This window comes from Malaya genurostris, chromosome 3, assembly GCF_030247185.1.
Source record: "Malaya genurostris strain Urasoe2022 chromosome 3, Malgen_1.1, whole genome shotgun sequence".
Taxonomy (NCBI): Eukaryota; Metazoa; Arthropoda; class Insecta; order Diptera; family Culicidae; genus Malaya; species Malaya genurostris.
The window spans coordinates 282,271,732-282,288,584 of NC_080572.1; the positions used below are offsets into that span (position 1 = coordinate 282,271,732).

General features: G+C 41.1%; 1 protein-coding gene across 1 annotated transcript in view; it reads left to right on the forward strand.

Moving 5' to 3' along the window:
* Positions 1-10,655, forward strand: part of LOC131434358 (uncharacterized) — a 62,494-nt gene extending 51,839 nt beyond the window's left edge. The window contains exon 3 of the mRNA XM_058601026.1: positions 10,464-10,655. Within this exon, the coding sequence (XP_058457009.1) occupies positions 10,464-10,655 (192 nt within the window). The remainder of the gene's footprint in view (positions 1-10,463) is intronic.
* Positions 10,656-16,853: the final 6,198 nt, after the last annotated feature.

The window sequence follows — 16,853 nt, forward strand, 5'->3', positions numbered from 1 at the left end:
AATGTTAGAAGTTTCATTGCAAGTGTTTCGGCAACGATACTCTGGAGAAAACAGTCGTTTATCATTGGCACGAACGTTTCATAAGTGACCGTGAGGTTGTGGATGATGATGATAAGAGAGTTTTCAGTTGAAAAAGAAGGCATGGCTCACAGTTTTCATTGATTACAAGGGTGTTGTGTATCATAATTTTTTTCCGTAAGACCAAACCGTCAACAAGGAGTTTTAGGTTGGGCGTTATGAGACGTTTGCGTTTATTAATTCGACGAAAAAGATCAGATTCATGATCAAGAAATTGTGGATCTTGCACCACGATAACGCACCGTCACACAATGCCATCGTTACCCGTGAACATTTGGATAAAAACGAAACGAATATCATTCAGCAATCACCGAATTCACCCGATTTGGCTCCCTGCGACTTTTTCCTATTCGGTCGACTCAAGAAACAGCACCCGATATGAGATTATGGAAAAATCGCAGATGGCTCTGATGGCCATGCCGAAAACTAAATATAAAAGCTAGGCAAGCAATCTAATGGGCAATTTGAGAATTAAATCATTTGCCTAGTGATTTGGGACTAGGAAAGCCATCAATACTTACATGAAATTGTATTTTGATTTTTCTGAATGAATGAAAGAATGAATGAAGGGAACTTTTTTACCAAGGTGGTATACATTTGTTTTTTTATTCGCCACGTCTAGAAATCACTTTATCGATCGCTGGATCAAGATAGAAGGACGACTCATTATCATTCACTACACCGTCGGCGCTCATAAAGACTTCAGAGAGTCCTTCTTCTTCCAAAATCGCTAACCCTTCCTTGAACCAATTCCGAATATCGAGCTCTGTAACATTGTTGCTGACAATCAGTCACCTTACACGAAATAAAAACTCTTATGGCGAAAACGTAACTTTTCTTAAAATATGGAAGATATTTTGGATATGGCGTAATTGTTCATCAAACAAGGTTGTTTTGCTTTTATTTTCATAGTCCTAGACTTCGAATAGCTCGTAATTATTGGCCTACTTCAAGACACACACAACACACTTCGTTTTTGAGATGTGATAGCAACTGACTGCCATATTTGAATAAATTATTTTTTGAAAAAATATCTACCAAATGTTGTAATATCAATAAAAAATCCTTCCGCAATAGGTAATTTAATTTGATAAGCTTCAAAGTGATTCCACTTGGGTTACCTAACATCGATTAAATCTATCAAGTTTGTTAGGTGGGTCAAAATACCTCTGTTACCCTAGCTGTTTGGATATGAATAATGTTTCTATTCTTATTATTAGTATTTTATTAAGAAGCGTCTATGCGAGAAATATTCAGACGTGTGCAATATCATACTATGTCCCAAGAGTGTAATTGGCTCTTTCCGAAGACTGAATATTTGGATACGATTGGTAAGAAATAGGAAGTTGGGTGCAAACTGGAATACTGGTAAGAACTGCAAATGGTAACTATTTAAACATAAACAAAATACGCTTCGATTGCACGGGGCTCGAAAGTCTTTCGGTAATGTTTGAATCCATTTGATGCAAACATTTCATTGGGGCGGGGCTGGTCGATGGAACGGTGACCTCGAAACAAGATTTGTTCTGTATGCGAAATGGGTCATCGGAATTCGATTGAGCTAACATCTCCATGAGTCCTGGACTAAAGTTATTTGCATGTTGAAACAAAACACATGGAAACATCATTTTTATGTAAACCAATGTCAGACGCGGGGCTTGGGATAGATCGAACAAACACACACAGACATTGTGAAACTTCGGGTGGTCTAAGAAACAAAATAAGCTATCCACATACATTTGTGTTGTACGCATGTATTTGTGATGGTTTTTTATGCTCAGATCACTACAGGCTGAGTGTTTGCCAGTCAGGTTTCGTTTGTTTACTTGTTTGTGCGGTTGAAATTCTGCGTTTTCAAAATGTCGCGTATTGAAAAGGAAGTGAAAATTAAGGTTCTGGACACATGGCTAAGTGAGAAGGGTATTACTATGCGAAAATTGGCGAAGCGGTTGGGAATTCATCATGCCAGTGTTAAAACCATTATTCATAAGTTTGGGGAACACTAAAGACTGTCCCAGAAAGTATGGACGCACTTTGATTTCGCTGTAAATAATTCACAAGTGTTAGATATCCAAATTTTATTCGATATACTGATAGTATTAGACTACAACAACAGAATATTATTCTCAACATTTGCTACTTAGCCATTGTAGACTAGCTGGCGCATCTTCTTGCGAACGTTTCTCATTAAATTCCGTACAGACTTCTTGGCGACAAGTTTTGACACTTTTTTTCAATCTTTTTCGCATTGTTGAATGGTTTCGGCTGCCGAGACATGTTTCCTAAGATGTGCCTTCGTTAATGCCCAAAATTCCTCAATTGACCGAAGTTGTGGGCAATTTGGTGGATTCATGTCTTTTGGGATATTCATAGTGTCAGTAGGATCCATAGTACTAGCCATGCAATGATTCTGTACACTAAGAATCGGCTGCGAAGTCTGTTGAAACAGAATGGCCAAATTCCACAAAAGAAATGTAATGCCAGGACTTTGCTTTATGTCTTTTGGGACGAAAGTGACATTTTTGGTAGTATACCATTCTACCGTTGATTTCGATTAGTGGCAAGAAGCAAGATCTCGCCAGAAGACAACAGGATCCTTGTGGCTTCGAATCATGGGTAGAAGTCGTGTTTGTAAACATTCCTTGATGTATATTTCGCTGTTCAGTGAAGCAGTGGTGATGAAGGGTTTCGAAATCTTACCGCAGCTACAAATTGCTTGCCAGACCATAGCTTTCTTACCAAATCTTTCGACTTCAATCGATGTCTCGGACTGGTTTAACACTTGCCCTTCTCGCACCTATAATATTGAGGTCCCGGCAAGGATTTGTTGCTTCTTGTTTTGTTTCGTCCTGATCGTTGCTTCTTGTTTCGGACTACGTTTAGGTTGTTTCTGCTTCTTATAGGTTCGAAGATTCAAACGTTCCTTAGCATGAAGAAATTTTGACTTCGAAGTGCCCACTTTTTTTACCACATCCCTAACTGAAACCTCCTTTTTTTGCTCGAACGCCTTCAGTATACGTTTATCCAACTGAGGGTTAGCAGGACCTTTTTTTCGACCCGTTTTCGGTTTATCCTCAACGGTGTTATCCTCACCGAACTTTCTGATTGCATTTCGCACGGCTTTTTCACTTACTCCTTCCATTTTTGCTATCTTTCTCAGTGACAGTCCGCGTTCTGTGCACCATTTGTATACAATTTTTCGACGTTGTTCTGCTGAAAATCCACGCATTTCGCAACAAACTAATGAAAACGAATAAACAACTGCACAAGTGATTTGAGAAGAGTGTAAACAACAGGACGCAGGCATAAAAATTGACAGATTCTGAACCATTGCGAAATGGCAGCAGTTTTTGGTTGCGTCCATACTTTCTGGGACAGTTTTTATTTTTTGCATGAGCTACCAGGAAGAGGCAGAAAACCCGGTTCTTCCAACACGAAACTGGACCAGAAAGTGGTATTTCTAATCATGAACAACACATCAATGTCAATACGTGAGCAGGAAACAGGAACGAGTGTCGGAATGATCCAGCGTATCAAGAGGCGAAATCATCTGAAGACCTACAAGAAGCAGAAAATCTTGAAAAAAAGTGTAGAACAGAAGAAGCGAGCAGCAACAAGGGCCCGGAAATTGTATTTGCGTCTTTTGCAGTGTCCGGATGCATGCGCTTTGACGGACGATGAGACTTATGTAAAGGAGGATTCAAAAACCCTTCCAGGTCCACAATACTTTACTGTCGTCGTTGGGGAGGATGTGAGCGATGCGGACAGGCCGATTCAAGTGGAGAAATTCCGTCCAAAGGTACTGGTATGGCAAGCAATATGTTCCTGTGGTTTAAAGTCAACCATTTTCTACACTATCAGTGCAGAAATCTGTCGATCTGAGTGTCTCCAGAAGCGATTGCTGCCTTTATATAAGAAGCATAGTACACCTCCACTGTTTTGGTCGGATTTAGCGTCGGCTCACTGTGCCAAACAATTGGCTTGCGGAAAAGGGTATAAATTTCGTTGAGAAAAATATTAATCCACCAAATTGCCCTCAGCTTCGACCCATCGAACGTTACTGGGCAATTGTGAAGAGGGTCTTCAAAAAAAAAAAGATTATTCGAAATATATGAGCTTATTTTACCCTCCAATTCCGCGGTAAAAAGGTGCTTACCAGGTGTGCAATTTTTCACGTTTGATTCATATCGACATAACTAACCACCGTTAAAAAAAAACACCAATCATTTTTTAATCGTAAAATTTCTTCGGATCGTTCATCCAACTATCACTTTTCGCTTATCACACCTTGACCATAAATTGCACCGACGCTTTGAAACACCTGTTTGTCGCTATTTCGAAAAACCGATTCCATCGATGTACTGCTCTCGGGTGGAACTCGACCCCGTCCCCACCCGTATCAAGTAGTACGATCCCCGCTCATTGAAATTCCAGGAAGGTAACACCGTCTTCCAGCCACGTACGTACCAACGAACGAACAGTATCTTCATACTCACATCCATTCGTACGCCCCTCGGTCAACTGAACAGAACAGAACTGAACCGAACCTACCGATGCCGATGATGCCATCGATACGTGCGGAAATCGCAGCTGCACTTTGTTCCAATGATCATTTTCAGGCCCGGCCGAATCTGCTTGACCATTGTGGGCGGAGGAAAGGGGATCTACTGGGGCCGGTTGTTACAAACGGCGGCAAATAACGAACAAATTGTTGTCGAGCTGTGCTTTGGGTGGCCACACGTAGCAATCAAGGAGAGTGATAGTGCAAGCATGAGCTGGCAAATATTGATCGCCGAATCGCTTCGGACTGCTGGAGACGCCTGGTCGGTTGGCTCAATTTCCTTCGCTGCCAGTGGGTGGGGGTGGGAGGGGATTGTTTTGTTTTTTTTTTGCGCTTTCTCTCGCTGCCTTCCCAACTCTCTGCCTTGTCATAATGGTAAAAAATGTTGGTAATTGTCCGAGGGCGATATGGTTAGCGAGACCATAATAGATTGGTGCAAAAGTGAAGTAAAGGCAAACTTACTACTCGACTGGCATAATAGGTGGCAGTTTGCCGCAGGACCGAAGAAAATGAGGTTTGGAAAAATGAGTTTGGTCGCGTTATTTTCCAGCTACCCTGCTGCTGCTGCTAGGTTGCGAGCTGTTACGAGCTCGAACTGACGGCTCCCCGTGACGATGGTCGTTGTGCTATGCTACTGCTGCTGCTGCTGCTGCTGCTGCCACGACCAGACCAAACCAGACTCGGGGTCGGGTTGGGTGGTTAACTCACGAACCCACCCAAGATGTTTTGGAGTGAGAATAATGCATTATTTAGAAAATAATTGCATGTGTACATTAACAACATTTGTTATCTCAAATGACTCAATTATATGACACGTTGGCACGCGATTTCGGCGAAAGGCTGTTGACACATCAGGAAACGCTCCATCGGCGGCTTCGGCATCGGCAGCTATGTTAGTTAAGGCGATGCTCGAAAAATCGATTGTTCCATTTTTGTTCTGCCTGTCGTGATTCAATTCATCCTACGTAATTGTATAATTATAATTCCGTTTTTTCTTGTGTTTCGCAGTGCTGAAAGGATGTGAAATGTGAATCACAGGACCTGTTGCATCTCTAACCTAGTGTCCGAAGTTCGAGTCAGATTGAATGACATGCACGGTCTGTGCACGTTCGTGAAACTGCAATCAATCAACTTGCATCTCCGATTAGCCCCTGTCTCTCGTTTCTGGAAACGTTGGTCGTGGCGATCAACCTGTAAGTTAAACGGTAATAATTATGATGATCTTCTGTAACCGCGTTCCTTCCGTTTCTGTGCTCGGTTGTGGTTGACGTTCGTGTCCAGGTCCAGGTCCAGGTCCAATCTAGAGAGTCTAGCATATATAGATAGAATGGCACTGCCCGACACAGCATGTAGCATGCAGGAGATACGCTGCAACGCCCACACATCGAATGTGTGTGTGTGTGTGGTCCCGGTTTAACGTTGTCGGGTGTGCGTGCGTACGAGCGTCAATTTCATTGGCAGCGGTAACGCGGTAAATTTGCATGCAAAATTTAATTCATCAAATGGACTCCCTAAGTACGGAGACAAATGTGGGTCAGTTAATATTATTATCATTAACGCAAATGGGGAAACTGTTCCGGATCGGGTCACCGCACAGGGTTGTGTTGGTGACGCGTCCGGTGATTTCATTCCGGGACGGTCATTTTCGGGTTTCAATCGACGGGCAATCGATTCCATTGGTGATTGAATTAGACCGGATCGACCAAGTTCGAGTAAATTTGAGGAATCAACGTTTCCGAACGGGCTCCCGTTGGAAATGGAGTCGGGTTGGGTTGGGTTGAACAACAACAAACTTAATTTTTTTTAAGAAAAAATCAATGTTCTATTATTTTTTTTGTTGAAATGGAAAAATCTCAAAATAAAAAATTTCCGATGATGTGATCAGTTGACTGATAATTGCGAAAACCTGATCAGAAAAAAAGCACGGGTGTGTGAATTATTTATTTATTTATTTATTTATTTATATATTTTAATCAACAGACAGACTAAAGTCCTAATGATTATTTCTAAGAATATTCAAGAAATTCGCTGTTATTCTGCTATGAGGAAAATGGAAATCGAATCCCATCGATACGCCATTGAAGGTTCGCTGCAATCCAATAACGGCACCGTTGATTCCGTAGTTAGTACGACGTAGAGGCATTCTGAGGAGGTTGTTGTTGCGAAGAGCTCTAGAACGAACGTTGATGTTGATTTCACTAAGTAGTGCAGGGCAATCAATATTGTTCGTCAAGATATCGGCAATCAGCATTGCACGGAACAGATCTCGGCGTACTTGTAGAGTATCGAGTCCGATGAGCATCACACGGCTTTCATAACTAGGCAGCTGGTGAGGGTTATTCCAGGGCAAACGACGAAGAGCGAAACGAACGAATCTGCGCTGTATTGATTCAAGTCTTAAAGCTCCATTATGAAAGTGAGGGTTCCATACTGACGAACAATATTCGAGTGTTGACCGTACAAGCGAGCAGTAGAGAGATTTCAAACAATATATATCTGTGAATTGCTTGGCGGTTCTCATGACAAATCCTAGACAACGAGAAGCTTTTGCCACGATGTACGAAATATGCTGCTTGTAATTCAATTGTTCGTCGAGAAGAACGCCAAGATCTTTGACACAATTGACTCTATCAATCACTGATCCTCGAAGACAATAATTGAAACGAATTGGTGTTTTTTTTTCGTGTGAAGGTGATAATCGAGCATTTGCTGATATTTAGCGTCATTTTATTAATTTCACACCACTCGGAGAAAATTTCAAGCTCACTTTGAAGGAGACAGGCATCTTCAAGAGTCTTGATAATTTGGAATAATTTCAGGTCGTCCGCGAAAGATAATCGTGAACCTTTCAATGAAAAGTTCACGTCGTTGAAATACAGTAGAAATATCAGTGGTCCGAGATGACTGCCTTGTGGAATACCAGAAAAAGCAAAAAACTCCTTGGAAACATTTTCATTGATCTTAACCGCCAGCCGTCGATTGCAAAGATACGATTGAATCCACCGAAGAATGTTGGAACCGAAGCCCAGTCTGTCCAATCTGGCAATTGTGATAGCGTGATTAATTTTATCAAAAGCAGCAGAGAGATCCGTGTAGACAACGTCCGTTTGATGACCTTTAGACATAGCATCCGTTATAAACGTCGTGAAAGTTAGTAAGTTAGTGGCCGTTGAGCGTTTCGGCATGAACCCGTGTTGAGTTTCAACGATGTACTGCTTGCAGTGATTAAAAATAGGTTCCAAAACGATAAGCTCAAACAATTTAGGAATGGCGCTAAGAGCGGTGATGCCACGGTAATTGTCGACGTTCTTCTTGTCTCCTTTTTTGTGCACAGGAAACATATAAGCAGATTTCCAGATATCAGGAAATACTCCAGTCATGAGTGACAGTCGGAACAGAAGACATAGAGGTACTATATTACCACTAGAGCAACGCTTCAAAATAACTGCCGGGATACCGTCGGGTCCAGCAGAGTATGAAGACTTCATTTTAGCGATTGCTGTTTTTACGGAACTTGCGCTTATGTTCATTGAATTCATTGACTGTCCCAAAACGGGAACGTTAAGTGCCGCCTGGGTGATTTGGGAAGGTGCTAAGATTTCTCTAGAAAATATCTCAGAGAATGTTTTCATGAACATTTCGCAAATTTCCTGCATGTTAGAACTTGTCTGTTCATTGTAAAACATAGATGAAGGAAGATCTGACTCCTTCCTTTGCTCGTTAACGTGCTTCCAGAATGATTTTGGATTAGACTTTAATCTCCTCTGTACACTGCGTAAATAGTTGGCATAGCAACGTTCAGCTGTCTTTTTGTAAACTTTGTTGATTTCTACGTAGTTTTGCCGGAGCAACAAACCTCCTTTCTTAGAATATTTCTTCAATGCTGTCCTTTTTAACCTTTTCAGTCGTCGTAGTTCTACGGTTTGCCACGGTACTTGTTCGGGTGGCTTACTAATTTGTTTAGGGACATATTGGTCAATAGCATACATCAGAACGTTGGAAAATGTTTGAGCTGCAAGATTAACATCGCCATTGTCAAGAATTACACTCCAGTCAATGCTTGTAAGAAATGCAATAATACTAATAATAATAATCAGAGACACAACTGGATGTCGTGAATACGAATAAAACTGACACGATTTCTTCACACTTTCGAATTCGAATCGATAGTTGATTCGACGACACGACCTGCCACTCGTCTATCGAAACTGTATCGCAAATTTGACTACCCCTCAGTAACTGGTAATGTCGAAATGAAATCGTTGGAAAGACTATTGAAACTGGCAACACAAGATGATGATTTATTGATTTTGAATAACAGTTATCATCACCTTGGTTACTGCATATTGAAGACTTGAGAAATGTAAACAAATACAAACTGCCTCGAAGGGGAGGTCCTTTTTTTGCAATTAGTTGCAAGTTCTCCGTTTTCATCACCTGTTAGAGCCGTAGATCGAACAGTTTAATCAGATAGAGGCTTTCGTGAGCGCTGGTTGGGGCTCGAACATGCAAAAAATGGCTTTTGAAACCAGCGCTATAAGGTTGCCGTATGTGGCCAGGATTTCTTATATTGGGTACTTTCAATGTGTTGTCGGTATTAGGTAACGATGTAACGACTTAGATTTATCAAGACTATCTACTTTGTTAATGAGTTTTTAAAAGGTGGTCAAGTTTGAAGTCATCTGTCCAATAATCAAAATTTAGTACACATAAATGATAAAGCGGATAAAACGGTATATCGATACTATTCTACGACATGCAAAGAAAAATCGTTTACAGCGAATCAAAGGTATTTTAAGATTTGACTTTATTTTTTAATTTTTTCCAGAGTAGCACTTCATCGGTACGAATACAGAATTCATATTTGTTCTTTTCTAATGACTAATGTCTAATAACTGAAGTAAAACGATTTCAATTGTTCGTCAAATCATTCTCCATTCGCCACTTCTTTATTTGTTCCAAATCGTTCAACCCTCGTTATCAACCAGCGTACATGTTGTGAAACAACACGCCGTCATATTTTGGAAATTCGAGTTACTCCGCTAATACTACTCTCAGTGATTTGGAGGCCTTCGTAAAGTGCGCGTGATGTTCATCTTTTAGAAATGGTACAAGACTCCAGTCATGGTTAACGTACAACTTTCACAATCAAACGATCATGATTATCAATCCTTTTCTTCATACTATTTCGTTTTTTTCAGTTGAAATATTTTTTCTCTATCGCCAATAGCATTTTTCGTCAATTTATTGTCCTTAAATTGTGTATTTCTTCAGAATAATTAGTGAGTTTTTATCAAATTTTGCGCTGATGAAACAAAATGTATATTAATAGAAATTTATAGAACTTCTTAAAATGGTTTGTTTATTTATTGTGGGGCTCCTAGGTAACTACTTCGTAGCAACTTAAACAGTGTTGCTCAAGAACATTATTTTTATCATTATCAAGGGGTCGCAATATTTCTGGTAACTGACAGTAAATCGCCCACGATCTCTTTTTATTCTGATTGTTCTTCGGAGTGCCTGGTCGTGTCGTCGGTTGATTGATTGTGTGAATTGCGAAACTTTTCCCTTTTTCACTACAAAAATTTTAAACGATTTTTGATGTCGATTATCTCGTTTCGGATTTGCATATTTCATTGAAAGAAATTGTGGAGTTCTCTACGATATTTAGCACAGTTCGGAACATTTTTCTCGAACGATTTTCGCACAGCGAAAATTGCACGACGCAAATCAAATTGTTTTGGATCAGATCTCAGTAGGCCTCGCCAAAACTGGACGCGATAAAAATTCGTCTATCAAGTTTTTCTGCGAAATTTCACGACAGAACAAAAAATCAAGAACCGTGGAACAGCCTGTGTTTGGATATCGGCACAGTATCGACTTGGATGTGTTGCTGAAGCAGCAAGCAGAGCAGAGCCGTCTAGCGTTGGTTTTTCCGGATTCGATTGGATCGTTACCTCTTCGGAACATTGCTGTTATCGTTCCTGATCATTTGGATGAGAGTCAACAAAGCTAACTCACCGTAACTGGAAGACGAATCAAATTCAATTCAGTGTATCTTTTATTAAGTATCTATTGTTTCCTTATTTTTGTGTTATCTTTAAGTTTAGTATTTGTTCTTTACTTTCATTTTATTAATTTCACGTGAATTACTTTCATTTTATTTTTTTTTTACGTGAATCCATCTAAATCCATGCAGAAATCACTATAATGGATTTAGATTCAATGGAACCGATGGATTCTATCAAAAAACCTAGACTAAAAATTTATCCCTCTATATCAACCGGACCATGGGTGGTGTATTTCCGGACCAAAGGAAAACCATTGAACATTTTGAAAATTTCGCAAGATCTTACGAAACGATTTTCGGCCGTGACCAAAATTGAAAAAATCAGACCAGATAAATTGAAAGTCGTTGTTTCCAATGTACAACAGGCAAACGATATTGTTAGATGCGAGCTGTTTGTTCCACTGTACCGCGTATACGTGCCCGCTCATGAAGTGGAAATAGACGGGGTGGTTACGGATTCGACGCTGACATGCGAGGATTTGTTGAATTATGGAACTGGTGGCTTCAGTGATTATTTACTTCAGAAAGTGAAGATACTCGATTGCAAGCAATTGAGCTCAGTATCAATCACTGAAGACGGAACCAAGTCTTATCTTCCGTCAGCGTCGTTTCGAGTAACTTTCGCCGGGTCTGCTTTACCTAACTTCGTCCTCTTGGACAGGGTTCGTCTTCCTGTTCGTCTATTTGTGCCACGTGTTATGAACTGCCTAAAATGCAAACAGTTAGGTCACACCGCTTCTCACTGTGGTAATAAAGATAGGTGTGGTAAATGTGTGGAGATAATCATGAGGACGAATCGTGCAGTAGAAATTCCGAAAAATGTGTCTACTGTGGGAATACTCCTCATGATATGTGACGACGAATGTGAGTCTGACGATCCCCAAGAAGGTACATCTTCTACTGTGCCTAGAAGTTTTAGGAAGCAAAAAAATATTACGTCCAACAAACTTCCCTGTAAAGGCCCGAAGATATCTTCTCAGGGACCATCAAATGCAACATCTAAACTTAGTGCTCCAAAAAAATCATAGCAAATTGCTCCAGGTCTAGGAAATCTTAGATCCGACAAGGAGTATCCAGCACTTCCTGGAACATCGAAACCCCTCAGTGTTCCACGAGATCAGTCAGAGAATCAGACCAGTGCTGGGTTTATAAAATTTTCCGACATCGTGGATTGGATCCTATCTACTTTCAACATGTCTGATCCTTTTAAAAGCATTGTGATAGCTGTTATACCCACAGTTGAATCATTTTTGAAGCAGTTGACTGCAAAATGACCCCTTCTTTCAGCAATCATATCCTTCAATGGCTAAATCATTGAAAGAGATTACGGATTTGATCACTGTTCTACAGTGGAATTGCAGAAGTATCATTCCTAAAATAGATTCTTTCAAATTCCTAATGAACAACTTACAATGTGACGCATTTGCTTTATGTGAATCATGGTTAACTTCTGAAATACCCCTCAACTTCCACGATTTTAACATTATTCGCTGGGATCGAGAAACTCCGTACGGAGGAGTACTTTTAGGGATCAAAAAGTGCTATTTCTTCCATCGTATTAACCTTCGATACCAGATATTGAAGTTATCGCATGTCAAGTCACAATGAAAGGCAGAGACTTTTGCATTGCTTCCGTCTACATTCCCCCAAGAGCCTCGATTAGGCACCGACGGTTTTGCGATTCATAACTCTCCTTCCTGCACCAACGTTAGTTTTAGGAGACTTTAACTCTCATGGTACGGGATGGGGCTGTCTTCATGATGATAACAGATCAGCATTGATCTATGATCTTTGCGATAACTTCAATATGACCATTTTGAATACGGGAGAAATGAGACGAATTCCTGCACCACCAGCGAGACCAAGTGCACTGGATCTTTCCATTTGTTCGACATCGCTACGGTTGGATTGCAAGTGGAAGGTAATCCCTGATCCCCACGGTAGCGATCATTTGCCGATCGTAATTTCAATCACCAACGGATTGAGATCATTGGAGACGATCAATGTTTCGTATGACCTCACACGAAATATTGATTGGAAATACTACGCAAATTCGATATCTGAGAAACTAGAAACAACACAAGAACTTCCTCCGGAGGAAGAGTACACGTTTATGGCTGGCTTGATTCTCGACACTGCGATTCAAGCTCAGACGAAACGTGTACCCGGCGCGAAAACTTACATCCATCCTCCCAACCCGTGGTGGGAGAAAGAGTGCTCAGAACTGAAAGTAAAAAAAACTTCAGCTTTCATCGCGTTTAGAAAAAATGAAACACCAGATAACTATCGAAAATACGCGTCGTTAGATTTTAAAATGAAAAGCTTGATTAAAGCTAAGAAACGCGGTTATTGGCGTCGGTTCGTAGAGGGATTGTCGAGAGAAACATCAATGAGCACTCTTTGGAATACGGCCCGACGAATGCGCAACCATAATACCACGAACGAAAGTGAGGAATATTCTCATCGCTGGATATTCGATTTCGCTAAAAAAGTATGTCCTGACTCTGTTCCGGAGCAGAAGATCACCAGCGTCACGTCATCAAACAGGAACGAAACATCGTTTTCAATGGTAGAGTTCTCACTTGCACTCCTGTCATGTAACAATAAAGCTCCGGGGCTAGACAGAATCAAATTCAACTTGTTGAAGAATCTGCCTGACACCGCCAAAAGACGCTTGCTGAATTTATTCAACGAGTTCCTAGAGGGTAATATTGTCAAACGACTGGAGACAAGTGAGAGTAATCGCCATTCAAAAACCAGGGAAACCAGCCTCCGATCACAATTCGTATAGGCCGATTGCTATGCTTTCCTGTATCCGAAAATTGATCGAAAAAATGATTCTATTTCGCCTAGACAATTGGGCCGAGACTAATGGTTTGCTTTCAGATACACAATTTGGCTTCCCCAAGGGCAAAGAAACGAACGATTGTCTTGCGTTGCTCTCAACAGAAATTCAAATGGGATTTGCTCGTAAAGAACAAATGGCATCAGTTTTCCTAGATATAAAGGGGGCTTTCGACTCAGTTTCTATAAATATCCTGTCTGAGAAGTTACATCAGCATGGTCTTTCGCCAGTTTTGAATAACTTTTTGTATAATCTATTGTCCGTGAAACACATGTATTTCGCGCATGGTGATTTGTCGACAATACGATTCAGTTACATGGGTCTTCCTCAGGGCTCATGCTTAAGCCCCCTTTTATACAACTTTTACGTGAACAACATTGATGAATGTATCAACACATCTTGCACGCTAAGACAACTTGCCGACGACAGCGTTGTGTCTATTATAGGACCCAAAGCTGCCGATCTCCAAGGACCATTGCAAGATGCCCTCGACAACTTGTCGACATGGGCTCTTCAAATGGGTATCGAGTTCTCTACGGAGAAAACTGAGCTGGTTGTATTTTCAAGGAAGCGAGAACCAGCACAATTACAGCTTCAACTAAGGAGTGAAACCATAGCTCAGGTCTTCACATTTAAATATCTCGGGGTCTGGTTCGACTCCAAAGGCACGTGGGGATGTCACATTAGGTATCTGAAACAAAAATGCCAGCAGAGAATAAATTTTCTTCGTACAATAACTGGAACTTGGGGGGGAGCTCACCCAGGAGACTTAATAAGGTTGTACAAAACAACGGTACTATCTGTAATGGAATATGGATGCTTCTGCTTCCGATATCTTGAATCCGATGGTGATTGAAAACTTCGAAAGGCTTGTCGAGCTCAATTCTCAGACCCGTTTCATGTCCTTGTACTTTGATTACATGGCTCAAAATATCAATCCTTCTTCATATATTCCCAACCGTGCGCATTTCTTGGATACTTCTAATTCTACACATCCATGATAGAAAAGATTCATGGAATTCCGGATCACGTACGCCCTCAGGTGATCCCCAATATTTTTCACAATAAATTTAGAGCAGTCAACTGTGAAAAAATGTTTACACTGACGGATCAGTTCTCAATGGATCCACTGGCTTTGGAATCTTCAATCAGAACATCACCGTTTCGCTAAAACTCAGTGATCCGGCTTCAGTTTACGTCGCAGAATTAGCTGCTATTCAGTACACCCTCGAGATCATTGGAACCTTGCCCAAAGACCATTACTTCATTGTCACGGACAGTCTAAGCTCAATAGAAGCTCTCCGGGCAATGAAGCCAGGAAAGTACCCCCCATATTTCCTGGGGAAAATACGGGAACACTTGCGAACTTTATCTGAACGGTCTTATTCAATATCGTTAGTCTGGGTCCCTTCGCATTGCTCTATTCCGGGCAATGAAAAGGTAGACTCATTGGCTAAAGTGGGCGCATTAGAAGGTGATATTTACGAAAGACCAATCTGCTTCAACGAATTTTTCAGCATTTCTCGTCAGAAGACACTCGAAAGTTGGCAAGCTTCATGGAGCAATGGAGACCTAGGACGTTGGCTATACTCTATTATACCAAAAGTATCGACGAAACCTTGGTTTGAGGGGATGCAAGTGGGTCTCGATTTCATTCGTGTGATGTCCCGACTTATGTCTAATCACTCCGAGATGGGTACGCATCTCTGGCGAATAGGTCTCGCTGAGAATGGTATCTGCGCTTGTGGTAATGGTTACCACGACATTGAGTATGTTGTGTGGTCATGTGCCCTGAATCGCTTCGCAAGATTACAGTTAAAAGACTCCCTTTGGGCCCGAGGTAGGCCACCCAATGTGCCGGTGAGAGATGCACTAGCAAGTCGCGATTGCACTCGATTTACATCTTTCTGAAAACTATTGGTTTATCAATCTAGTTACTGCTTCTCTTTATTAACATCCTTTACAGTTCACCTTTTCCCAAAATGCCATCTTGTGACGTACTAATTGGTTTTTGATTCAGTAATAGCCGTTCAACCGAGAAGGTTGTGTATAGAAGCGTACAGTTTAATAACGCTGGTTAGTTTACACGCGTTAAATACGACAACGGTTGAACTACAGGTAGAGACCTGTTGGCAGCAGCCGTTAAAACGTATAGTCGTGCTGCATAAGAGAGCCCTAGTGCTGGGCCAAGCTGGTGAAGGAAACAACAAAGGGCGTTTCCCAAACTCTACCCAGGCCGCAATATACAGCCACAAGTGCTGAGCAGGAGAGTGCAAAGGCACATCGAAGAGGAAGAGTGCAAAGGCACATAGAAGCAGGAGAGTGCAAAGGCACACCGGTGCGAAGGCACTTCGGTGCAGAAGCATATCGGTACGGAGCACAAGGAAGAAGGAGACAAGATAACTCGGTCTTTCCACTGCCATACAACACGCAGGTATACACCGGTGACCTGCGCTGGTTGCAGCTGGCGAAGACAAAAGTAAATCGGAAATCGAGTGATGCTGGATGTCAGGTAGCAGTAGCATCACATCCAACAATCAGCATCCAACAAGAACATCTAGAGCAACGAGGATCTACACGGCAGTGCAACGGAGATAGACAACAATTTCAAGGTAGAAGTTTTTTCTTTTCCTTTTGATTGAGTACTGTGTAGTGTTGGTTTCAAATTTTATTTTAAAGTTTAGTTAAAAATTTTAATGTAATGGATGAATCCATGGACGTAAATCCTAGCATGAATCCGATACCCCCACGAACGAAAAAATATCAGGAGAGCTCTTCTGGGCCTTGGATAGTCTTTTTTAGACGTATATCAAAGCCATTAAACATTTTTCAAATTAATAAAGGTTTGACATCACGATACTCTTCAATCAAAGAGATCATAAAAGTAAATAACGATAAAATTCGTGTTGTGGTAAATAATTTGAAACACGCGAATGATATTGTCTCTTCGGAACATTTCAATAAAGAGTATAAAGTTTACATACCCTCCAAAGATGTCGAAATTGACGGTGTTGTTACCGAAGCGAGTCTTTCGGTAGATGATTTACTCAAGCATGGTGTTGGTCGTTTCTAGAACTCTATGCTTGAGGGTGTGAAAATACTGGAGTGCAAACAACTGTACTCAGTAGTTTATGAAGAGGGAAAAAAAGTTTATCGCCCATCAGACTCGTTTCGAGTGACATTTGCCGGATCTGCGTTGCCGTCCCATGTCTATGTCGATAAAATTCGCCTCCCTGTTCGGCTTTTTGTTCCAAATGTAATGAATTGTACGAACTGCAAAAAATTCGGACACACAGCTA